The sequence below is a fragment of the Gorilla gorilla genome, chromosome 6 (genome assembly GCF_029281585.2).
Source record: "Gorilla gorilla gorilla isolate KB3781 chromosome 6, NHGRI_mGorGor1-v2.1_pri, whole genome shotgun sequence".
NCBI classification, from domain to species: Eukaryota; Metazoa; Chordata; class Mammalia; order Primates; family Hominidae; genus Gorilla; species Gorilla gorilla.
Window position 1 is genome coordinate 86,362,651 of NC_073230.2, and position 25,798 is coordinate 86,388,448.

Sequence of the window (25,798 nt, forward strand, 5' to 3'; positions counted from 1 at the left end):
CGTACGCACACGGGCACATGCACACATACACTCATGCACACACACAAGCACACGCATGCACATGCACCCATGCCCTTAGTCCTCGGTCCCAGCAGCTTTGCTCTGAGCCTCCCCAGTGCAGGGCTTAGGAATCCATATGCCCAGCTCCTTTCATCCCACTTGCCCCAATCCACACCCGTCCCCACCCCCATACACCCACCTGCACTGCTGTTGGGCGCCCCCTTCCCCTTGCCAGGAATCATTAGGGACCTGGCTGCCTCTAGGCTGCCACTTCTGCCTCCATTCCTTATGACGTGACTGCTTGAAATTGCTGTGGCTAGGCTAGGGTGGGAGGGACACGGCTGAGGCTATGGGACAGGAGACCTGGGGCTCATCCCACCCCAGGGACCACCTTCTTGAGTAATCAACGGGAAGTCTTCTTGAGTAATCACACCAGCCAGGTGGCGGCATCTTACCTGGTGGGGGGCCCTGGGCCCGCACATAGCTGCGAAGGGTGATGTCGGCCGAGCCCCCTGACTCCAGTGGGATGGGGTGTGTGTGGAAGTGGCGGAGCATGTCAAGCACAGACTGGAACCACAGATGCTGTACGTGACACTGGCCGTGGCCGTTCAGGGACAGGCGCAGGTGCTGTGGGTACAGGTGGGTGTGGTCAGGGGCAGGTCCGGGGCTGGGCACCTGGGTAAGCGCCTTTGGGGGTTGACGGAAGGACCAAGGCTCACAGGGGCTGTATGGGGCTGTGTCAGGGCCAGGGGGCCCCTCACACATGAGCCCCATCTGGAGATGGGGAATGGGGGCAACGGACCCAGGCTGAGATGGAAGGCATCAGGCATTGTCCCCATGCTGGGAGCACCCCCACTATGGGCCCATGCCCTACACACCTATAATCTCTAATCCCCTCCCTAATGCCAGAAGATAGGGATTACTGCCCCCATGTTAGAGATAGGAAAACCAAGGCCCAGGGAGGGGGAGTGACTGGCCCATGGTCACAAAGCACAGAGCAGGGAAGAAAACTCCTGTTTGGGTGGTTCCCCCAGCCCAGGAGGCTAGAGGTTGGCCCTCTGTCCCTGCAGAGCCAAAACCCGGAGGCATGGAAAGCTCCCCAGGGCTGGCTAGGGAGGAGTGACGGCACGCTGTGCGAACAGCTGGAACAGGGCTGGCTTCTCTCTAGGTCTCTAGGGCCTGTGTGAGGCAGGTGCCTCAGGGTAAGAAACCATAGGCCTGTGGTGTCTAGTGGAGAGCTGCAGGTCTCTGACTTAAGCCCTATTTTGCTCAACATGTATCCCACTGCAGAAAAAAGTGGCTATCTCTGGGGTGTGTGGGGCAAGAGGGGAGCTAAGAGGAGTGGTTTGAGGGTACACGCATAGCCCCAAGCCCAGGAGGAGGAGCTGGTCTGGCCACCTGCATAAAAGACAGACAGTCTGCTAGGTGCGGTGGCTCACGCCTGCAATCCCAGCACTTTGGGAGACTGAGGGGAATGGATCACGGGAGGTCAGGAGTTCAAGACCAGCCTGGCCAACATGGTGAGATACCCCCCAACCCTTTAAAAAACAAACAAAAAAATACAGACAATCCCTGGAGCGGGGTGGTGGTCCCACAAGTGAGCTCTGCCACTTAGCAGAATAAGTTGCTAGGACAATGCAGGGACTCAGCCCGAAAGAAACAGCACAGAGGGGTCCCACCACAGCCTCATAGCTGGGCAGAGCCTGCGCAGGGCACAGCTGGGTCCCTGGGGTGAGAAGAAGCAAGTTGGACGCATCCCAATCTTCTGCCAGACCTTCCAGACATTTATTCTGTGAAGGTGGAAAGAGTTGCCTCTGGGAAGGTAGTGATCTTCCCTCCCAGGAGGTATGTAAGCTGGAGGCTGGGGTTCCTGCTTTGTCCCACCATTCAATTATCAGGCCTGGGGCAGTCATCTCCACTCTGGGAGAAGAGCAGCCGGGTAGAGAGGTGAGAGGCAGGTTCAAGGCTGGGTCTTGTTCCAGGAAGGAGAGGAGCTTGCCACCCACCCTTTGTTCCCCCATCCTAGCCTCTGGCTTGGGCATGAGTCAGATCCAGGCCCTCTGGGAGGCTGCCTGGAGCAGCACTGGCTGAGAAGTAAATTGCACGTCACCAGGGATGGCCTTAAGCACCTGGTTGTCGGAGGAACTGTAAGAGTGGCTGCTTGCCAAGGAAATGTCCCTGGTGGAGGTGCTACCTCCTGCACGGTGGGGCCAACCTGGCGGAGGAGAGAAGCCACCAGAGGTTCTGCACTGAGCCACTAGGGGTTAGGGCAGCCGGGGTCCCTGCAGAGAGACACTGTCCCCCAGCTGCAGGCCTGGAGCAGGAGTCCTATGGTTCTCCCTCCTCTAGTAGGGGCCGCCAGGAAATCCGTCCTGGCAGGAGCCCAGGCTGAGTGTTTCCTTATCGGAAACCTGGGATGCGGGGGCGGGCACTGAGGTTCCTGCCCCCTCTGGCCACATTGCACCCCCCCATAATCATTTGCCTTTGCTGTCAAATTTTCCTTTGAATTTCAGGTCAATAGGCCGGGCGTGGGGGCTCACGCCAGTAATCCCAGCACGTTGGGAGGCTGAGGTGGGTGGATCACCTGAGTTCAGGAGTTTGAGACCAGCCTGGCCAACATGGTGAAACCCTGTCTCTACTAAAAATACAAAAATTAGCCAGGTGTGGTGGTACGTGTCTGTAATCCCAGCTACTTGGGAGGCTGAGGCACAAGAATCGCTTGAACCCGGGAGGCGGAGGTTGCAATGAGCTGAGATTGCGATGTTGCAATCCAGCCTGGAGGATAGAGCGAGACTGTCTCAAAAACAAAAACAAAAACAAAAACAAAGCATTTTAGGTGAATATAGCAAGGAATCCTCTTCCTTGAAAGCACACCGCCTGGGTGTACCATCATGCCTCTGATCCAGCTGGGTGCTGTCGGGATCGCCTTCCTGACTGTCTTCCCCTCCACAATTCTCCCTCCCCTGCAGGTCTCTGATCAGGCTGTCCCCTCCAATGCTGAACCCCACCCCCCAGAACCTGCACAGCTCTCCCACCCAGCCCAGCTCCTCCTCCCCTGCTGGGTCTCTAGGGTTTGCCCGTGTGTGTTCCTCAGGGGTTGGTGACCTAACCTGGGCAGGGAAGAGGGGCTGTCTGAGGTCGGTGGGGCAGAAGGTGGGGCTCTGAGGGCCTTGGTTGGCTCCCACCCCCCACTGGGCGATCTCTGGGTGGAGACCCTCCGAAGCTCCAGTGCTATGAGATCCCCCGCGCACAGGAGCTGAAAGGATTTGCAAATTTGGGTTATTAGAAGGGCCCAGCCTCCTGAGGGCTCAGCCGCCAGTAGGTGGCCTCCCCTTCTGGAGAATGGAGAGGCTGAAATAGGGCTGACTGCAGTCCCTCAGTGATGTGTAGGAGGGACGCAGGTGGCTCACGGAGCATGGCTGGGGTGAGTGGGGCCCGTGGGAAGTCATGCCACACCTGTTCGCCTGCAGCTGCTTCCAGTGCACAGCCTCGGGACCGGGGTCACCATGACCCCTCTCCCTCAGGGCTGGCCACTGCACCCCCATGGCGCCCCCCACACACTTGCCTTGGCCTTGCCCTGGAAGTTGAAGGTCAGCACGTACTCCCCAGGCCGAGTCTCACTTTGGCGGATCACGAAGAGGCCGTGGTTCCGGGGCCCCCCTGCCAGAACCAGTTGAGCAGCCTTGACCCGGGACAGTGTCCCGTGGAACCATGGGTAGTCGGATAGCTCCAGCTCGGGTTCAGCCTCGGGATCTGTCTCTGCACCCTGTTCCCCTGAGGTGGGGATGACAGTGTGAGGAACATGGGGGGAAGGAGAAAGGGGGACAAATAAATAAATGTGAGAAGAGAGGTGACATCTTGTTGGTTTTTTTACATGCAAAATGCTGTTGGAATAATTTTTAAAAAGTTTGTTGGTTTTTAGTTTTTATTTTTTTTTTGAGACGAAGTTTCGCTCTTGTCGCCCAGGCTGGAGTGCAATGCTGCAATCCCGTTGGCTGACTGTAACCTCTGCCTTCCGGGTTCAAGCGATTCTCCTGCCTCAGCCTCCCGAGTAGCTGGGATTACAGGCGCCCGCCACCACACCCAACTAATTTTTGTATTTTTAGTAGAGATGGGGTTTCACCGTGTTGGTCAGGCTGGTCTCAAACTCCTGACCTCAGATGATCCACCCACCTCGGCCTCCCAAAGTGCTGCGATTATAGGCGTAAGCCATTGCGCCCAGCCTTATTTTTTATTTTTTAGAGATGGAGTCTTGCTGTGTTCCCCAGGCTGGTCTCAAACTCCTAGGCTCAAGTGATCCTCCTGCCTTGGCCTCCCAAAGTGCTGGGATTACAGGTGTGAGCCACTGCACCTGGCCTGAATATTTTTTTGTTTGAGACAGAGTCTTGCTCTGTTGCCCAGGCTGGAATGCAGTGGCGTGATCTCGACTCACTGCAACCTCCGTCTTGCAGGTTCTAGTGATTCTCCTGCCTCAGCCTCCCGAGTATCTGGGATTACAGTCATGCACCACTATACCAGGCTAATTTTTGTATTTTTAGTAGAGACAGGGTTTCACCATGTTGCTCAGGCCGGTCTTAACTCCTCAGCTCAGGCAATCCGCCCGTCTTGGCCTCCCAAAGTGCTGGGATTACAGGTGTGAGCCACTGCGCCCAGCCAAATAATTTTATTTATTTATTTAACTTATTTTTTGACATAGGGTCTTGCTCTGTCACCCAGGCTGAAGTCTAGTGGCACAATCATAGCTCACTGCAGCCTTGGCCTCCTGGGCTCAAGCAATCCTCCCACCTCAGCCTCCTGGGTAGCTAGGACTATAAGCCTGTGCCACAATGCCTGGATAATTTTTGTTTATTTTTTGTAGAGACAGAGTCTTGTTGCCCAGACTAGTCTGGAAGTCCTGGGCTCAAACGATCCTCCTGCCTTGGCTGCTTGAAGTGCTGAGATTACAGGTATGAGCCACTGTGCCCAGCTGGAATAATTTTAGAGTTGGGCAGGGAGCTGACCCAACCCACTGGTGAAGTCTATGAGGTAAACTGAGGCACAGAGCTGTGAAGGACTATCCTGGAGTTGCTCTGTAAGTCATCAGCAAACTTAGGAACAAATCCAGTCGCCTGTTCCCAATCCCTGATTCCAACCCTATGGACCCTTTTCTGTGAGCTCCTTCCTTCCCTCTCTCCTCCCTCCCTCCCTCCCTCCTTTCTTCTTTTCTTTTCTTTTTTTTTTTTTCTTTTCTTTCCACAGGGTCTCTCTCTGTTGCCCAGGCTGGAGTGCAATGGTGTGATCACAGTTCACTGTAGGCTTGACCTCCTGGGCTCAAGTGATCCTCCCACCTCGGCCTCCCAAGTAGCTGGGACTACAGGCACAAAAATGTTTGTGGCCAGGCGTGGTGGCTCACACCTATAATTCCAGCACTTAGGTCAGGAGTTCAAGATCAGCCTGGCCAACAAGGCAAAACCCCATCTCTACTAAAAATACAAAAATGAGCCAGGCGAGGTGGCGGGCACCTGTAATCTCAGCTACTCGGGAGGCTGAGACATGAGAATTGCTTGAACTTGGGGGTGGAGGTTGCAGTGAGTTGTGATCCGCCACTGCACTCCAGCGTGGGCAACAAAGTGAGACTCTTGTCTCAAAAATTTTGTACAGATAGCATCTTGCTATGTTGTCCAGGCTAGTCTCAAACTCCTGGCTTCAAGTGATCCTCAGCCTCAAAAAACACTGGCTGGGATTACAGGTGTGAGACACTGCACCCAGCCCCTGTGAGCGTTTTCTTTTCTTTCTTTTTTTTTGAGACATAGTCTCACTCTGTCGCCCAGGCTGGAGTTCAGTGGTGCGATCTCGGCTCACTGCAACCTCCGCCTCCCGGGTTCAAGTGATTCTCCTGCCTCAGCCTCCCGAGTAGCTGGGACTACATGTGTGCACCACCACACCCAGCTAATTTTTATACTTTTAGTAGTGACGGGGTTTTGCCATGTTAGCCAGGCTGGTCTCGAACTCCTGACCTCAGGTGATCCGCCCGCCTTGGCCTCCCAAAGTGTTGGGATTACAGGCGTGAGCCACCGCACCCGGCCCCTGTGAACATTTTCTATTGAAACTGGGTCCAGTGGGAGGGGCCAGGTTCCTAGACAAGTCTACAACAGCCAGAAGTACTTCGGAGACGTGTGAAGGACCCAGGAGGATGAGATGTCACAGCTTCTGAGGCTTAGCAAGGTTTAGGGAGCCCATGGGTGGCCATGGCTGGGGGCGGGGGTCCAGGAGAGGTGGGATGGGAAGAGCAGGCTGTCCCCATTGGCACCTGTGTTATTGCTGTCACTGCCGCTGCCGCCCGGGGATTCCAGGGTCTGCAGAAAGGTCTCTAGCGGGACGTGGATCAGGGATTCTCTGACGGCATCTTGACCTCGGCTGTGGGGGGCTGTCACCACTGCACCCATGGCTGTCGTCTCTGGGGGGCGGGGCAGGTCGACTGCTGGGGAAGTGGCAGGTAAGATGCACGTATCTTTATCTGTCCACCCTGAGTGTGCCCCTCCTTCAACCCTGTCCCCCTACCTACCATCAGTCAGGAGCTCACAGCTGCAGGAGGCCACGCGGCTGGCCAGACAGCCTCCTCGGGTACAGGAGAGCTCGGTGTCTTCCTCACTGTCACTGTGGAGAAAAGAAATGGAAACCATGTCCTGCCGTGGGACTTGGACTCGGACCACAGGCTACTTATGTGGCCAGGCAGTGGCTGGCAGTCCCATGGCCCAGCATCTAGGCCTCCTGGCTCTGGTCACCTCCCTCTGCCTCCATGTCCCTCTGTCCCACCCTACACTGGCTCTGTGGCCACCGTGTGATTGACCAGGCCACTGTTGGGGCTCAGAAAACAATACCGCAAAACAAAGTCCTCAGCAGCAGCCTCGAACAAAAAAGTTTTTCTCTGACCTTCTCCTGCCTACTTGTCTCTCAGTTCTCTTCTCCCCAGAGGCACCAGAGAAACAAAAGTCCCTCTTTCCCAAGGTGGGTCACAGAAACCAGAACCCCTTTTTCCAAAACGTAGTCATAAAACCTAAAAATATTCTTTTTTTTTTTTTGAGACGGAGTCTCACTCTGTTGCCAGGGCTGGAGTGCAGTGGCGCGATCTTGGCTCACTTTGCCTCTGCCTCCTGGGTTCAAGCGATCCCCCTGCCTCAGCCTCCTGAGTAGCTGGGATTACAGGCATCTGCCACCATGCCTGGCTAATTTTTTTGTATTTTTAGTAGAGATGAGGTTTCACTGTGTTGGCCAGGCTGGTCTCAAACTGACCTCGTGATCTGCCTGCCTCGTCCTCCAAAAATGCTGGGATTACAGGCGTGAGCCACTGCGCCCGGCCAACCTAAAAATATTCTATGTAAAAACTTGTCATAAAGAAATTATCCAGCCAGGCACAGTGGCTCATGTTTGTAATCCTAGCATTCTGGGAGGCTGAGGTGGGAGGATCACTTGAGGTCAGGAGTTTGAGATCAGCTTGGGCAACATAGCGAGACCCCCATCTTTTTTGTTTGTTTGTTTTTTTTGAGATGGGAGTCTTGCTCTGTCACCCAGGCTGGAGTGCAGTGGCACGATCTCAGCCCACCGCAACTTGTGCCTCCCGGGTTCAAGTGATTCCCCTGTCTCAGCCTCCTGAGCAGCTGGGATCACAAGCATGCGCCACCATGCCCAGCTAATTTTTTTTTTTTTTTGTATTTTTTGCAGAGATGGGGTTTCACCATGTTGGCCACGCTGGTCTCAAACTGGTGATCTGCCCGCCTTGGCCTCCCAGAGTGTGGGGATTACAGGCGTGAGCCACTGCACCTGGCCGCGAGAACACGTCTTTTTTTTCTTTTTTTTTCAGACAGAGTTTTGCTCTTGTTGCCCAGGCTGGAGTGCAATGGTGCAATCCTGGCTCACTGCAACCTCTGCCTCCCAGGGGTTCAAGCAATTCTCCTGCCTCAGCCTCCGGAGTAGCTGATATTGCAGGCATGTACCACCACGCCCGGCTGATTTTGTATTTTTAGTAGAGATGGGGTTTCTCCATGTTGGCCAGGCTGATCTCAAACTCCCAACCTCAGGTGATCCGCCCACCTTGGCCTCCCAAAGTGTTGGGATTACAGGCATGAGCCACCGCGCCCGGCCCTGAGAATCTCGTCTTAATAAAAGAAAATTAGCTGGGCGTGGTGGTGAGGCAGGAGGGTCAATGGAGTCCAGGAGTTGGAGGCTGCAGTGAGCTGTGATCATGCCCCACTGCCCTCCTGCTTGGGCAACGGAGCAGAAAAAAAAAGTAAAAACAAAAGGAAAGAAAGAAAGGGAAGAAGGAAAGGAAAGCAAGAAAGAAAGAAAAAAAGAAAGAAATTACCCAATCTGCCTGGTTTGACTGTAGGTCATAAGACCCCCATTCAAGATAGGGTTCTGTCCCACACCCAGAAGGAAGGAATGCTACTCAGAGAGGCCAAGAAGAATCTGGACAGACAGGCCTGGCTGGGTCCCCTGCTCAGTCTGTTCCCTTTAGATCCTACCCTTTGTGTCCAATCCTCTTTCTACACTGCTGTCCATACTTTGCTGAACCTAAGCATAAAAATGGACCATTTCCCTGTATCCTGTTTTTGAGACAGAGTCTCCCTCTGTTGCCCAGGCTGGAGTGCAGTGGCGTGATCTCGGCTCACTGCAACCTCTGCCTCCCAGGTTCAAGTGATTCTCCTGCCTCAGCCTCCCAAGTAGCTGGGATTACAGGCGCATGCCACCACCAGGCCCAGCTAATTTTTGTATTTTTAGTAGAGATGAGGTTTCACCATGTTGGCCAAGCTGGTCTCAAACTCCTGACCTCGTGATCTGCCTGCCTCGGCCTCCCAAAGTACTGGGATTACAGGCATGAGCCACCATGCCTGGGCTTTTTTTTTTTTTTTTTTTTTTTTTGAGACTGAGTCTCACTCTGTCACCCAGTGGAGTTCAGTGGTGCAATCTCAGCTCACTGCAACCTCCGCCTCCCAGGTTCAAGCAATTCTCCTGTCTCAGCCTCCTGAGTAGCTGGGATCACAGCGGGCCCGCCACCACCTCCAGCTAATTTTTGGTAGAGATGGGGTTTCCCCATGTTGGCCAGGCTGGTCTTGAACTCCTGACCTCAGGTGACGTGCCTGCCTCAGCCTCCCAAAGTGCTGGGATTACAGGCGTGCACCACCACGCCCGGCCCTCCCCTGTATCTTTGAGTCTTCATTCTGAAGGCTCCTATGTATAGACGTTAAATAAATGTACACGCTTTTTCTCCTATTAATCTGCCTTGTGCAGCTAAGCACTGTGGCTCATGCCTGTAATCCCAGTGCTTTGGGAGGCTGAGGCAGGCGGGTCTCTTGAACCCAGGAATTCAAGACCAGCCTGGGCAACATAGCACGATCCCGATCCCGTCTCTAAAAAAAAAAAAAAAAAAAAAAAAGGCCAGTTGCAGTGGCTCACGCCTGTAATCCCAGCACTTTGGGATGATGAGGTTGTCAGATCACCTGAGGTCAAGAGGTCCAGACGAGCCTGACCACCATGGGGAAACCCCGTCTCTGCTAAAAATACAAAAATTAGCTGGCTTGTTGGCAGGTGCCTATAATCTCAGCTACTTGGGAGGCTGAGGCAGGAGAATTGCTTGAACCTGGGAGGTGGAGGTTGCAGTGAGCTGAGATTGTGCCATTACATTCCAGCCTGGATGATGGAGCGAGACTCCATCTCAAAAAAAAAAAAAAATTAAGCCAGTCATCATGGCATGTGCCTACAGTCTCAGTTACTTGGGAGGCTGAGGCAGGCAGATCAGTCGAGCCCAGGAGGTCGAGGCTGCAGTGAGCTTGATTGCACCACTGTACTCCAGCCTGGGCGACAGAGCAAGACCTTACCTCTAAAAAATAAAATAATAAAATAAAATAAAAATAAATAAATAAATTTGTATGCCTTTTCTCTCATTTATCTGCCATTTGCAAATTGATTTTCCACTGAAACTTCAGAAAGCCAAGGGGAAGGCTCTCTCTTGGCCCGGATACCACTGAGTGGACAGTCCCCACTGAGGGCCCATGATCCCTGCCCACTATCCCTGAGGGGCTGGGCTCCTCCTGGGATCCCGTGGAGACCCTCAGAGGGTGGGAAGGTTTCTCTCCCGATTTGTGACATGAGGTGTCTGGGACCCTGCCAGCTCGAAAATTCCACTAAGTGAGGTTCACCTTCACAGCAGCTGGGGAAAGAGTTTGCAGAGCAGATGGTCCGGACGGCGGTGGAGGAGGGATTACAATCACTTTGTGGATCAGGGCCTGGGAGGCGCCCAGGACCTTAATTGTGTTTCTTTAAATGAAGCTGTTAATTAGAAAGCAGCGGCCCTTCCCCCCGGGGCTTGGCTCACCCCATTAGCCAGCAGAGCTGCTGCCAATTGCTCAGCCTGTCGGGCTGCCTATCCCTCCTACTCCTGGCCTGGCATCTCTCCTGGATGGTGGAGCCAACCTTCTTGCTGCTCTTCCTGTTCACAGCTGACCGTAACTGCCCTCTGCCTATTACCTGCCATGGCTCCCATTGTCCCTGACCTACCCGTTTCCTGAGCTCTCATCAAAATCTCCTCCTCACTGGCTACCCCAAAGGCCTTGATGTTCCCTGCGAGTCCCAGGTGCCTGTACACTTGCACACCTTTTAAAATTATTATTATTAATATTTTGAGACAGAGTCTTGCTCTGTCGCTCAGACTGGAGTGCAATGGCACAGTCTCAGCTCACTGCAACCTCTGCCTCCCGGGTTCAAGCGATTCTCCTGCCTCAGCCTCTCGAGTAGCTGGGATTACAGATGCCCGCCACGATGCCTGGCTAATTTTTGTATTTTTAGTAGAGATGGGTTTTCACCATGTTGGCCAGGCTGGTCTCAAACTCCTGACCTCAGGTGATCCGCCTGCCTCGGCCTCCCAAAGTGCTGGGACTACGGGCATGAGCCACTGTGCCTGGCCCCGGCCAAATTTTTATTATTATTTTTTAAGAGTTAGGGTCTTGCTCTGTTGCCCAGGCTGGAGTGCAGTGGCGCAATCCTAGATCACTGCAGCCTCCAACTCCTGGGCTCAAGTGATCCTCCAGCCTCAGCCTCCTGAGTAGCTGGGATAACAGATGCATGCCACCGTGCCCAGTTCCATTTCCACTCTTTTTGCTGGGCTTTTCTCTCTGCCCTCTCCCATCCTCCTCTGCCTGGCATTGGTCCACTCTTTATTTAAGCCTCGGGTTAGGTGAGCACGCCTAACAGCAACTCTTCCCTGACCTGAGCCCAGGGCTGGGTTAGGAGCCTCTCTCCAGCTCTTTCTATTTTTTTTTTTATTTTAAGAGACAGGGTTGGCTGGGCACAGTGGCTCATGCCGGTAATCCCAGCACTTTGGCAGGCTGAGTTGGGCGGATCACTTGAGGTCTGGAGTTCGAGACCAGCCTGGCCAACATGATGAAACCCCGTCTCTACTAAAAATATAAAAATTAGCTGGGCATGGTAGTGGGCGCCTGTAATCACAGCTACTTAGGAGGCTGAGGCAGGAAAATTGCTTGAACCTGGGAGGCGGAGATTGCAGTGAGCCAAGATCACACCACTGCACTCCAGCCTGGGCAACAGAGCAAAACCCTGTCTCAAAAAAAAAAAAAAAAAAAAAAAGAGAGAGAGAGAGAGAGAGGGTCTGGCTATGTTGCCCAGGCTGGTCTTGAACTCCTGGCTCAAGCGGTCCTCCCAGCTGGGCCTCCCAAAGTGTTGGGGTCACAGATGTGAGCCACTGCACCAGGCCCCCAGCCCTTTGGGGACTCACTGCCATCTCTGCCCAACTCCCAGTGCTCTGAGGCTCTCTTGGGGTGAAGACAAGACCTGGTCCAACTTCCTTCCAGGTCCCCAGGCCCTGGCCCCATAGAGCAGGCCTCACAGAGTCTGCTGGCGATTGGAGGTAGGGGGTATTTTAAAGGAGGGTGATCCTGGCTGGCACCAACCTGAATCGCATTGAATTGCTCATTTCTCAAGCTGAGCTCCCGCCCTGCTAGGAAGCTGCTCCTGGTGAAGGCTGGACCAAGGATATACCCAGCCTGTCCACCCATCCTCGGGCCACTTGGACACTCACCCGGGGTCCACGCAGCCCTGGATGTCAGCTACCCACGAGTGCTTCTGCAGAGAGTCGATGGTCTCCAAGATGTATTCGGCTCCATTCTCTACCTGGGGAGGAAGGTGGCCGGGAGTGCAGAACACGGTCAGCAGATGGGCTCCAGACCACAGGACATAGGGTCAGAGTGGCTCAAATGGCTGATCCCCCTCTCCCACAGCAGGGCTCAAGGGCATGAGCAGCAGGAAGGAAAGTGGGGTCACCGTCGGGCACCACCTGGAACTCAGGCCAGGGACCCAGCTCACACTCTGTGAGCCTGCAGCTCACACTCTGTATTCCCTCCCTTCTGGGCCTCCCCACTGGGGATATGTCCCACCCCACTGATCTCAGCTCCTCTGCCTTAGAGACGCAGCCTCTGAGGAGGCCATGCTGGCAGGGGGAGGGATGGGTGGCCCAGCATCCCCAGCCCATGCCCTGGCACCCCAGGGGTGGGGTTCAAGTTGAGTGGAGAGACAGGCTGGCCAAGCACACTGAGTAGGGGGGCTTGCATGTCTTAGTGCCTGGAGTTCTACCGGCATGGCCATGCACTTGAGATACGAAGCCTCTGAAGGGGAAGAGGGCAGGAGACATCCCTGCTGGGGCCAGGCCCAGAGCATAACCCTGCATTCTGCTCAACTACTCCCAACGGCCCTGTGAGGGAGAGAAGCCATTTCCCCCATTTTATAGATGAGAAGACCAAGGTTCAGGGAGGCCAAGGAACTTGCTCAAAGTCACACAGCAGCCAGTGGCAGGGCCAGGGCCTGAACCCAGGTCTCTGGGACACCCAGGTCCCGTGCTGTTGGCTTCCGGTGGTGTGCCTCTGTCAAAATGCAGTTGTTGGGCCGGGCGTGGTGGCTCACGCCTGTAATCCCAGCACTTTGAGAGGCTGAGGAGGGCAGATCTCCTGAGCTCAGGAGTTCGAGACCAGCCTGGGCAACATGGTGAAACGCTGTCTCTACCAAAAATACAGAAATTAGTCAAGCATGGTGGCGTGTGCCTTTGGTCCCAGCTACTCAAGAGGCTGAGATGGAAGGATCACCTGAGCCCGGGAGGAGGAGGTTGTAGTGAGCCGAGATCGCGCCATTGCACTCCAGCCTGGGTGACAGAGTGGGACCCATCTCCAAACAAAGAAAAAAAAAAACAAAAAAAATGTAGTTGTTGGGCTCCCAGGATGACAGAGCTGGGAGGGTTCTCGGAGACTGCCTTTAATCCCGCTCTGAACAGATGGGGAAACTGAGGCAGGTGAGCCCCTCTGCCTCAAGGCTGTCATGCATGACCAGCAGTTTAGAGGGTACCAGGTGGGCAGGGGCTGTGTCCCCAGCCCCCAGCCTGGGATGACTCAGGGTCCAGGGTTGGTAAACACTTGCTAAATGAATAAGTGAGTCCGTGACTAAACAAATGAGAACGGGCAGAAACACAAACACAATCAGAAGCTGGGAGAAGAGGGTGGGGCTTCATGCAGGATGAGTGGGTGGGACCAGGCCTCCCCGGGGACATTGCTTCACCAACACCCTCTGATCCTTTGCGGAGGCCCAGGGACCACAGCTCTGGCAGCCTGGAGCCGTGTCCTCAGAAACCCCTGCAGGCCACCCTGGCAGCGGTGTGGGGCCTGGGAAAGGCTGGGCTGCCCCTAGACCCACCGGGGTGCCTCCCCGCCCACCCTTGATGCCTTTGTGCCCTCTGTGGGAGACCGCCCAGTTCCCACACTCCAGTGCCCTGGGACAGGAACATTTGCATAACTGCTGCCGGCTGGCCACCAGCGAGGTGGGTGTGTGCTAGCTCCAGTGGGGGAATGGAGGGCAGGAAGTGAAACTGATGAGCTTCGCCCAGGCCCAGGGGTAAATGGGAGCAAGGGGCCCAGATGTTGGGCGACGCCCAAGGCACCTGGCTGTGGAGCCCAGACTCAAGTCTTAGCTATGTGCTAGGCATCTGTCATAGGGTCTGGGAATCCCCGGCACCAGGGCTCCCTCCCACTACTGTCCTGCCTTAGGCTCCTTCCCCTCGCTCCCCTACGGAGCTGTAGCACCTAAAGGGAAGGTGGTCTGGGGCAGCCGGAGGATCTCTGAGGTTAGGGGTGAGACCTCACCTTGAGGACGAATGTGTTATCCTTCTCTGGCATTTCCAGGGGCATGGTGGTGCGGACCTCAATGATGGCTGACAGTGGGATGCTGACCTTGGGCCTGGAGGCCTGGGGGCCAGAAGAAGGACAGTGAGTGGCCCGAGCACTTCCCAACACCCTTTCCATCCCCTCCCCGCTGCCAGGCGTTAGAGTGGCCCTCAAATAGACTGCCACAGCCGCCCTGGTACAGAGGTATCCCAATCCCCATTTCACAGAGGGGTAGCTGAGGAAGGCATTTCTTTGAAAGAAGAAAGAAATTATTCCTGGCTAGGCATGGTGGCTCATGCCTGTAATCCTAGCACTTTGGGAGGCTGAGGCAGGAGGATGGCCTGAGTCCAGTAGTTCAAGGACAGCCTGGACAACATAGCAAGACCTTATCTTTACTCGAGACCAAAAAATGGGCTGGGTGCGGTGGCTCATGCCTGTAATCCCAGCACTTTGGGAGGCCGAGGCGGGCGGATCACCTGAAGTCAGGAGTTCGAGACCAGCCTGACCAACATGGAGAAACCCCATCTCTACTAAAAAATATACAAAATTAGCCAGGTGTGGTGGTGCATGCCTGTAGTCCCAGCTACCTGGGAGGCTGAGGCAGAAGAATCGCTTGAACCCAGGAGGCGGAGGTTGCGGTGAGCTGAGATGGCGCCATTGCACTCCAGCCTGGGCGACAAGAATGAAACTCCGTTTCACAGAAAAAAAAAACGAAAACAAAAAGAGACCAAAAAACTTAGCCAAGTCTGGTGGCATGCGTGCCTGTAGTTCCAGCTATTTGGGAGGCTAAGGTGGAAGGATCGCTTGATCAGGGGAGGTCGAGGCTGCAGTGAGCTATGATGGCACCACTATACCCCCACCTGGGTGATAGAGTGAGACGATGCCTCAAAAAAAAAAAAAGAAAAAAAAAAAGGACCTCCTCCTATAGTCACCTTGCAAGTCCAGGACAGAACCAGAATTGACATCTGAGCCTCCCACCTCCAAGCCCTGAGGAGAGAACCCCACCTGGGCTGCCCTCTGCCCAATGCACCCACGAGATCTGTGGTTTTCTTATTTTTGACCTTGACCCATTGTGAGAAATACATTTAACACTGGGGCCCAATACACACATACGCAGGTAAAAATATCTCTGAAACAAACATCTCACCAGACAATAGTTACCCTTCCTGTGTGTGATAGAGTGTGATATTTTCTATGCTATTCTAGTTCACGTTTTAAAAAATGCTGGTCTTGGCTGGGTGTGGTGGCTCACACCTGTAATTTCAGCACTTTGGGAGGCCAAGGAGGATGACTTGAGGTCAGGAATTCCAGACCAGCCTGCGCAACATGATGAAACCCCATCTCTACTAGAAATAGAAAAATTAGCCAGGCGTGGTGGTGCGTGCCTGTAATCCCAGCTACTTGGGAGGCTGAGGCACGAGAATCACTTGAACCCGGGAGGCGGAGGTTGCAGTGAGCTGAGATTGCACCACTGCACTCCAGCCTGGGCGACAGAGTGACACCCTGTCTCAAAATATAAAATAAAATAAAATAAAAAAATAAAAAATGATGGGTCTTAAAACCTGGTTGCTTAAAGAAAAAATGCTGGTCTCCTACTACAGACCCGACCTTCCAGAGCAGGGCCCGGAGCCCCCAACTCAGAATGGGGCCCACTGTTTCCTGGAGTGAGTAAAAGGGACCAGTGTTCCCAACAACACTGCGGGCAGGGTTGATCCAAGGTGAGCTGGCAGGGCTCTGTGGGACCGCCACTCTGTGCCTGGCCCCACTCGCTCTGCCTCAAAGCTCCCTGCCGTGAGCCTGAGGCCCCCTTGGGGCTGGCCTGAGTGAGATTCCCAGCAGGGCTGTCTCCAGGACAGGAACTTTCTTAGGAGGAAATGGAAAGGCCACACATTTGATGGGCAGGCAGATGGGAATTCCAGGAAGAACTGGCCCCTGTCCAGCGGGTGCAGGGCTAGGCTTGGAGCATGAACGGGGCCTGGCTAACCCTGGTGTGTGGCCATCACGCCGGCCAGCGGGGCTGGGGACAGAGCAGACAGAGGCCTGCAGTGGAGGCCTGGACTGGAAGCTTCAGCAGGTATCCTGCTGGCCAGAGATGCTGTGGTTCCCCAGTTTGGAGTCTGAGGTCCATCAGTCCTGGTCCAGCTTCCTCCCACCTGCTCCAGCCACAACTCACTGTGCCCACATGCCTGAATGGTCAACTTGTTTTACAACTCCAGGCCTTTGCCCACAGAGCTTGAACCTCCAAAAGTGCTGTTCCAGGGTGCTGGCCACCTGGTGAACACTTAGGTAGCCCAAGCTTTTCCTCCGGGGCTCACCCCAGTAAGATTTGCAAGCATCTTGAAAATACCAGGTTTCCCAGTGGTTTCCCTAATGGCAGGGGGCCGGCCTCATTGTTCCTTGGGTCCCCAGGGCTTGGCCTGGCATAGGGCAATGAGGGGACCTGGGGTTCAGGAGGCTCTTCCTGCAGGGGTGAGGAGGCAGGAAGCCAGAGACCTGACTCACCAGGGCTGGCACCTCAAAGGTTGTGTGAGAGGGAAATCTAAGGTGCCAGGCAATGGCTTCTGAGCCTGCAGGCCCCGAGCTCCTGACTGCTCCAAGGGTGCATCTAGGCCTCTTGGAGGCAAGGGATCTGGACCGTGGGTGGGTGCAGAGGCAGTGGGGGTATCATTCAGGGCATCCCAGGGGGCTCACTCACCCTGGGAGCCTGTCTCCTGGGACCAGACACATTTGGGAAACTCAACCAAGTTCTTAGCATGGTAGGAGCTGCCCTCCCATGGGAATGACTCCTGAATACCCACAAATGCCCCCACCTTTGCATGACACAAAGGAGGGGAAGGGCCCAGTGACCCTGCAGGAACGCTGCCCTCTGCCAGCAGCAAAATTAGTGGGCTCTGCTGGGACTAAGTGGTGGAGTGGGGCGGGGGCGGGCACCAGCTGCTCCTTCCCCTTCTCCGAGGGCAGCAGACACTGCTATTTACAGAAGGGCAGCTGTGACTGTCACTCAGGCCCAAGGCACTGGAGCCCTGGGCTTCTGTCCCTGACCTCTGGGTGACCCCGGGTAAGCCCCACCCCACCCGTCACTGGGCCTCGGTTTCCCTTTCTGACAAGGAGTGGAGTCGGGCTTAGGGGTCTAGGATTTCTCCCAGGGAATTAAAGGCAGGGCCTGGGCACGAAAAAAGCCCTAGGGAAGTGTAGGGGTGCTGGGACCTGGGGAAAAAGCTCTTCAGAGAGTAGCTGTGTCCCCGGGAAGTCACTTTTCCAGGGCCCATGTGGCTCATGGGCAATGAGCCTTGGGGAGCCCACACCCCTGCAACCCAGCAGACTGAGAGATGGAGAGAGAGCCAAGAAGCGGCGGGTGACTCAGAGAGCACCCAGGGACAGAGTGGGCCCTGATGCGGGAGGTGGGTGTGGGGTCCCCGGTGGTCCCTGGGGGTGCTGTCGGCTGCTGCACCAGCAAAACCTCCCCCTGCCTAAACCTCTCAGTGCCCAAGGACCTCCACTTCCATGTTCCTTTTGTTCTTGGGACCACCAGGGTGGCAGGTATCATTAGATCAGATTTTTTTTTTTTTTGAGACGGAGTTTCGCTCTTGCTGCCCAGGCTGGAGTGCAATGGCGTGATCTTGGCTTACCACAATCTCTGCCTCCTGGGTTGAAGTGATTCTCCTGCCTCAGCCTCCCAAGTAGCTGGGATTACAGGCATGTAATCCTGTATTTTTATTAGAGACCGGGTTTCTCCATGTTGGTCAGGCTGGTCACGAACCCCTGACCTCAGGTGATCCGCCTGCCTCGGCCTCCCAAAGTGCTGGGATTACAGGCATGAGCCACCGCGCTCGGCCCCCAGTTTTTGTTTTGTTTTGGTTTGGTTTTTTGAGATAGGGTCTCACTCTGTCGCCTAGCTTAGAGGGCAGTGGTGCAGTCTTGGCTCACTGCAACCTCTGCCTCTTGGGTTCAAGCGATTCTCCTACCTCAGCCTCCCAAGTAGCTTGGACTACAGGTGCGCGCCACCATGCCCTGCCATGTTAGACCAGCTCTGGCACCCGCCAGCTGGGTGACGTTGGGCAGGCCACACTTCCCTCTCTGAGCATCTGTCTGAGCTCTCTTCTGTAATCTGGGGACCATGTGCTCACCTCGCCGGGGTGGGGTACCCAGAGGATGACAGTGTGTCTGTGCAGATGCCCACCAGGCTGGGGTCTGGACACACTGTGGGCTCTCAGAGGGTGGGCACTATCGTTACAGCTATTCCCACTCTCCAAAGCAGGGGGGCCACCTTGGAGAAGACGTGACACTACTGCCAGGGACCTGATGGCCAGCCCCTAAGAGGGGAAGGGTCAGTGCATGCCAGGGAGCAACAATGTTGGTGACAGCCAGAAAGAAGCCTGGCATCCCCCTGGCCAGAAAAGGACCCCCTGGGCAGGGGCTGGGCTGGAGTCTGGCAGCTGAGCAGGGGAAGAGCAGAGCCCCATGGAGTCAGACACAGACCTCCCAGGGAGCCCTCTGCGAATGTGCTCGGTCACTCCTGCCCTCATCCCTGCAGGCCTCGGCTCTGGGAGGTGCCAGGCACCCTTGGGCTGCAGGAGAGGAGGGCAGGTAGCCGGGCTCTTGAACAACATCAAGAACGGTGCCCTGGGCTGGGCACAGTGGCTCACGCTTGTAATCCCAGCACTTTGGGAGGCCAAGGTGGGGGAGGATCTCTTGAGCTCAGGAGTTCCAGACCACTTGAGCAACATAGTCAGATCCCGTCTTTACGAAAAATAAAAAACATTAGCTGGGAGTGGCGGTGTGTGTGGTCCCAGCTACTTGGGATGCTAAGAAAGGACTGCTTGAGCCTGGGAGGTGAAGGCTGCAGTGAGCCATGATTGTACCACTGCATTCCAGCCTGAGTGACGGCCCCTGTCTCAAAACAAAAAGGAAAGAAAGGCTGGACATGGTGGCTCACGACTGTAATCCCACCACTGGGAGGCTGAGGCAAGCAGATCACTTGAGGTAAGGAGTTCAGGATCAGCCTGGCCAACATGGCAAAACCCTGTCTCTCCTTAAAATACAAAAATTAGCCGGGCATCGTGGTGGGTGCCTGTAAATCCCAGCTACTTGGGAGGCTGAGGCAGAGAATCCCTTGAGCCTGGGAGGCAGAGGTTGCAGTGAGCCGAGATCGTACCACTGCACTCCAGCCTGGGTGACAGAGGGACACACACACACACACACACACACACACACACGGACACACATACACACACGAAAAGAAAAAATTAGTGCCCCAGAACCCTTTGGTGTAGCCAGAGGACCCTTCCTCGCAAAGGAAGAACCGGGGTTGAAGGGGTGACTTGTTCAAGAGGCATGACAGGCCCACCTCCCAGGGTCCTGGCACCAAATACTTCACCCTGTCAACTAGATTAGACCACGCGGTCCCCAAAGGCAGTCCCTGGCACCCTCAGCTGCTGCCCAGGCGCCTCCTCTGGTCCCCCCAGGAGGTGGGATTATGGGGTAACTCACCTTGGGCGGCACGAAGAACTCCAGGCGGAAGCGTTCCTCGGCCACAGCCCTGCGCAGGAGCAGGCGGCACTTCTGCCACTGAGCCGAGCCCCCGGAGCCCGCGGCCGCGTCGTCGGCCACCATGAAGCGCAGCGCCCCCTCGCGTTGAATGTCCACCAGCTCCACCTTGGCAGCCAGCGTCCGCGACAGCCTCAGGCGCCGCGTCCACTTGTCGCGGGGCTCGGCGGAGGGCTCGGCGGTGCGCGGGGCAGCTGCCGCGTCGGGCTCGGGCGAGGCGCGCCGGTGCCACATGTCGCGCACGCCGTCCACCACGCACAGGCTCATGTTGCGCAGCGAGAAGCCCTTGCGAACGCGGGCCTTGGTGGCCGCGTGCGTGGACACGTCCTCCGAGCTCCGCGAGTGGCCGTAGGGCGCCGCCTTGAGTGCAGAGGTGTCCGCGAGCTCCGGCTCCATGGCCTCCGCGCTCACGGCCGCGCCCCGAGTCGTCGGCCCAGCCACCAGCACGCGGCGCACCTCCTCGCCGAAGACGTCCAAGAAGTTGGCGGCGAAGTGGCGGGAGAAGGAGGCGCCGGCGTCGGGCGTGTCGTAAGCTGGGTTGTCCTGCAGGAAACGGCAGAACTTGTGCGCAAAGTCCACGGCGGCCGCCTGCGCATGCAGCTCGCAGAACTGCCGCCAGTCCGGGACCGGGGCCGGGGCGGCTGCGGCGGGGCCAGGTCCGGCACCATTCATGGCTTCCGTCCCATCGCAGCCACCTGCGGCTGCGGGCGAGAAGAGCGCGCAGTGACTTTCAGGCCTGTGATCAACGCGCCCACCTGTCCCCTCCTTCCAGCTCCCCTAGGACTCTCTGGGGCTGTGTGGGTGTGTGTGTACATGCACACGTGTGTGTTGTGGGACTACAGCAGGCAGCCATTCCAAGCAGCATGGATGTGTGTAAAGAGAAAGACAACTGGGGCCGGGCGCGGTGGCCCACGCCTGTAATCCCAGCACTTTGGGAGGCCGAGGTGGGTGGATCACCTGAGGTTGGGAGTTCCAGATCAGCCTGGCCAACATGGTGAAACCCCGTTTCTACTAAAAATACAAAAATTAGCCGGTTAGCCGGGTGTGGTGGTGCACGCTGTAACCCTAGCCATCGAAAGGCTGAGGCAGGAGAACTGCTTGAGCCCAAGAGGCGGAGGTTGCAGTAAAAATACAAAAATTAGCCAGGAGTGGTGGCACACGCCTGTAGTCCTAGCCACTCCGGAGGCTAAGGCAGGAAAATCACTTGAACCCAGGAGGCAGAAGTTGCAGTGAGCCGACATTGCGCCACTGCACTCCCGCCTGGGCGACAGAGGGAGACTGCAAAAAATAAGAGAAAGACAACTGGGGAGGCAGGAGGTGGTGTCTGCAGAAGGGGCAGTCCTGCATTCATTCTCTCCCCAAATAGTAGTCTCAGGGCCTCAGAGTCATTCCTGGGGCTGGCAGAAGAGGCTGGGATGATGGATGCTTTCAAGTGGGGTCCCCATGAGCCTCTGGTGACCTCACTTCCTCAGTGACCTCTTCTGATGTTCCCCAAAGCCCGGTAGAAAGGAAGAAATCACATGGAATCCTGCTGGCTGGACCTTTGAAATATACCGAGGACTCAGCTCCTTCCTCCAGGTCCAGGCTGCCGTCCTGGGATTCACATAACTATTTTTCCTGCATGCAGCACTCCAGCAGCTGCTTTATGGTCCCCGGGATCCTGATCTTACTTCCTCTAAAGTCTGTTCTCCTCCCAGGAGCCCAGTCATTTCCAAAACTCAAGACTGCCATGTGCGGTGGCGCATGCCTGTAATCTCAGCACTTTGGGAGGCCGAGGCGGGTGGATCAGGAGGTCAAGAGATTGAGACCATCCTGGCCAACATGATGAAACCCCATCTCTACTAAAAGTACAAAAATTAGCTGGGCATGGTGGCATACGCCTGTAGTCCCAGCTGACTGAGAGGCTGAGGCAGGAGAATCGCTTGAACCCAGGAGGCGGAGGTTGTAGTGAGCCGAGATCCCACCACTGCACTCCAGCCTAGGTGACAGAGCCAGACTCCACCTCAAAAAAAAAAGCCAGGCGCGGTGGCTCATGCCTGTAATCCCAGCACTTTGGGAGGCCGAGGCGGGTGCATCACGAAGTCAGGAGATCGAGACCATCCTGGCTAACACAGTGAAACCCCATCTCTACTAAAAATACAGAAAATTAGCCGGGCGTGGTGGCAGGCACAGGCTGAAGCAGGAGAATGGCGTGAACCTCGGAGGCGGAGCTTGCAGTGAGCCGACATCGCGCCACTGCACTCCAGCCTTGGCGACAGAGCGAGACTCCATCTCAAAAAAAAAAAAAAAAAAAAGAAGAAGAAAAAGTAATAACAAAAAAATTGTCTTGGCCGGGCACATTGGCTTACACATTGGCCTGTAATTCCAGCACTTTGAGAGGCCAAGGTGAGCAGATTGCTTGAGCTCAGGAGCTCAAGACTAGCCTAGGCAACGTGGCAAAAGCCTGTCTTTACAAAAAATACATAAAATTAGCTGGGCAAGGTGGCACACACCTGTAGTCTCAGCTATTCAGGACGATCACCTGAGCCTGGAAGGTTGAGGCTACAGTGAGTTTTGATGGGGCCACTGTACTCCAGCCTGGGGACAGAGCGAGACCCTGTCCCCAAAAATAAACAAAAAAAGTTGATCTGAATGTGGTGACATGCCTATAGTCCTAGCTACTCAGGAGGATTACCTTAGCCTGGGAGGTTGAGGCTACAGTGAGCTGTGATGGCACCACCGTACTTCAGCCTGGGCAACAGAGCAAGACTCTGTCTCAAAAACAACAACAACAACCAATCTGGATGTGGTGGCATGCCTACAGTCCTAGATACTAAGGAGACTGAGGTGGCAGAATCGCTTGAGCCCAGGATTTGGAGGCTGCAGTGAGCTATGATCGTGACAATGCACTTCAGCTTGGTGATAGAGACTGTGACTCAAAAACAAAACAAAACAAAAACAAAAACCCAAAACCAAAATACAAGACAGATCACATCCCTCCTCTGCACAAAATCCTGCAGTGGTTCCTATTACAGTCAGAGTAAAAGCCGAAGCCCTATCCACAGCCCCTAGGGTCTGACATAATCTGCCTCTGTTTACCCCTCTGGATATACCTCCTGCCACTCTTCCCTGGCTGGACCTGCCTCCTTGCCCTCCCAGAAGCATAGCAGCCAAATTTCTACCTCAGGACCTTTGCACATGCCTGGAATGCTCTTTCCTCCACATTCCCTCACCTTCTTCAGGTTTCTGCTCAACCAATGGCTTGGCGGATAGCCTTCCCTGACCACTCTTGAGAATGACAAATCCCTCTGATGACAATACTCCCTCTGAGGCGTTCCATGCACTCTGCCTATTTTCACCATTATCCTTATTGCCGGCTGTCATATCATATATTTAGTTGCTTGGTTGTGTGTCCCCCTCCACCCCCTTCCCCCGAGAATGCCAGTTTCACAAGGCAGGGATTTTGCCAGTCCTAGAAGCGGCTGTGTCCTCAGTGCTGGGCATACGGCAGGCGCTTGGGAAACACTGACTGAATGAACAAATGAATGAGTTTGGCACACCAGGCATGTCACAGCTGTCACTGCCTAAGCCCTCACATGGGGCCTGAGGACAAACAGCTTGTTAGTGACAAGACAGGTCCAGGGTTCTCGCCCAGGTCTGCAGTGACTCCAGGACTTGAGGGGTCTCCTCCTAGTGTGGATCAAATACGGTAGTTCCCTCTCGTTCAAGGGGTATATGTCCCAAGAACCCTAGCAGATGCTTGAAACTGGCTAATACTGAACCTCTGTACACTGTGTGTGTGTGTGTGTGTGTGTGTGTGTGTGTAGAGATGGGATCTCACTCTATTGATGAGGCTGGTCTTGAACTCCTGGGTTCAAGCAATCCTCTGGCCTTGGCCTCCCAAAGTGCTGAAATTACAGGCACGAGCCACTTGCACCTGGCCCGCTACGTTTTTTTTTTTTGGATCTAATAACCCAGACAACTCCTAAGTGGCGAGCGGGTCGTATCCAGAGTGCGGATATGCCAGACAAAGGGATAATTCACATCCCAGGCAGAACAGCGGGATGGTTTGAGACTTCATCCTGCTACTCAGAATGGCCTGCAATTTACATTTGTATTTGTATGTTTACTTCTGGGATTTTCTATTTAATATTTTCAGACCTCTGTTGACCACGGGTATCTGAAGCCTTGGAAAGCAAAGCTGTGGATAAGAACCAAGCGTTGTTTTTTTTTGTTTGTTTTTTGTTTTTTTTTTTTTTGAGACAGAGTCTTGCAGTGTCTCCCAGGCTGGAGTGCAGTGGTGAGATCACAGTTCACTGCAGCCTCCAACTCCTGGGCTCAAGCGATCCTCCCGCCTCAGCCTTCCGAGTAGCTCAGACTACAGGCAAGAGCTACCATGCCTGGCTAAAGGGACCAAGTTTTTGTATGGACATTGAAGACCTTGCTTCTTTCCATCACAATGGCCTGCACGCTTCTACTTACATTCCCACGTTCTGGAATCTGGCTTCCCCCAGAATTCCCATTCAAATCCGATTTTGAATCCCCAATCCAGGAATCCCAGCTGTCTCCTCACCCCAGCTTCATCCTCTTATTCCCAGGCCCCTCCGTCCTTCACAGCTCTGGATGGCTAAACTGCATGGCTTGGGCCCAGTCCATCACCTGGGGGCCTTGCCATTGCCTCTGGGGACACAGGTCCAACCTGCTGTGTGCTTACAGCCCCCATCCAAGCCAGGGGGAAAATTACCAATAGTGATAAAGTGCGGTGATGTAGTGCCTGGGGAGTCCCTGTCTAAGGAGCCAGCTTAGTGTTGGGGGACAAGCGACCATCCTTCCAAGGAACTGAGTTAGAGGATCATGCCCTCGCCTGTCCTCCCAGGGTCCCCACAGTTTCCGGAATGCCCCTCCCTCGCAGCTCCTGGGATCACCATCTCATCTCTCCTCTGGGATCCAAACCATGTAATTAAATGCCAGGTAAAAATAGCTGCCCCATTTCTGTGAGATCATCTGCGAGGCCTCTGGGCCATAGGGCACCGTGGGAATTCCCTCTCTCCTTGGGGCAACCTCGCCATCAATCTGCAGTCAGTAACCAAGGGACAGCCCCAGGGACGGAACAGGGCTCCCGGTTGAGCCTGCTTAGCTTCAAGGACAGGTTTCCAAACCAGCGGTCTCCTAGGAGACTCCTGCCTTGGTACTGGGGGAGGGGAGTCGGGAGTTTGGAAGGTTTCCTTCAAGAGGTGGTTATTGCGTTGGGCTTCATGAGTGCAAAGAAAATAAAGAGGGTGCTGGGGGCCTGAACAATGAGTTGGGGGCAGGACTTATCAGGACATTGGCAGTTGGGTAGTGGTGGTGGTGGTTAGAGTTCACAAGGTGGGGGGAGGATGGGGACTGAGGAACCCACGAGCTTTGCTCATGCCTGACCTTTTCCCTGCCCCGTGCTTCCTCCTTTCTTCCCTAACTCCTACTCACACTTCAATAATTAATCCAGAAGCCACTTCTTCCAGGAAGCCTCCCCTGACACCCCTCCTTTCTCCCTGATCCAGGCCAGCACAAGTGTCTCCTCTGAGCTCCCACAGTCTCCTCCTGCCTGTCTCTCTTGCATGGTGCCAGTTATAGGGTACTTCAAGTGTCTGTCCTCATGGCTGTCTCCCCATCTGACACAGAGAGTGCGCAGGGCAAAAGTCCAGGCTCCTGGAACTTGTTTCTTCCCTGAGGGGTGGAGACGGGAACACACCTGCCACCACCACCACCACCACCACCACCACGGCCTCCAGGGAAGGTCACGAGCCCAGGCCCAGGCCATGACCTGCAGGGGTGGTATTTCCTGGGGTGGGGGTGGGGCCACAGCTGAACCCATGAAACCCTGTCCCTGAGCTCCAAGCCCATCCATTTATCCGGTAGGCTAGTGCTCCTGACGGTGGCCACCTCTCTCTATATACCATTAGGACCCCCAGGGGGCTCAGAGCCAGTGACTTGGCAGCCTGGGAAGGGTAGGTGTGGGGTCCCTGAGTGAGATGATTATGCCCCCACATGGGGCAGGCAGCGGCAGGCAGGAAGTCAGCCCCAGTGCCGAGTCCTCA

The 25,798-nt window shown here is 55.2% G+C and overlaps 1 protein-coding gene across 5 annotated transcripts in view; it reads right to left on the reverse strand.

The window, feature by feature from the left end:
* SH2B2 (SH2B adaptor protein 2) overlaps positions 1–25,798 on the reverse strand; it is a 37,156-nt gene that overhangs the window by 744 nt on the left and 10,614 nt on the right. For 2 of the 5 annotated variants that reach the window (XM_055392901.2, XM_055392909.2), the window contains exons 2-8: positions 19,686–20,443; positions 14,175–14,276; positions 12,071–12,162; positions 6,545–6,636; positions 6,290–6,460; positions 3,566–3,774; positions 456–627 (exon numbers count right to left, since the gene is read on the reverse strand). In XM_055392901.2, the coding sequence (XP_055248876.1) occupies positions 456–627; positions 3,566–3,774; positions 6,290–6,460; positions 6,545–6,636; positions 12,071–12,162; positions 14,175–14,276; positions 19,686–20,443 (1,596 nt within the window). The remainder of the gene's footprint in view (positions 1–455; positions 628–3,565; positions 3,775–6,289; positions 6,461–6,544; positions 6,637–12,070; positions 12,163–14,174; positions 14,277–19,685; positions 20,444–25,798) is intronic. The other 3 variants (XM_055392902.2, XM_055392907.2, XM_055392911.1) reach the window with 3 other exon arrangements.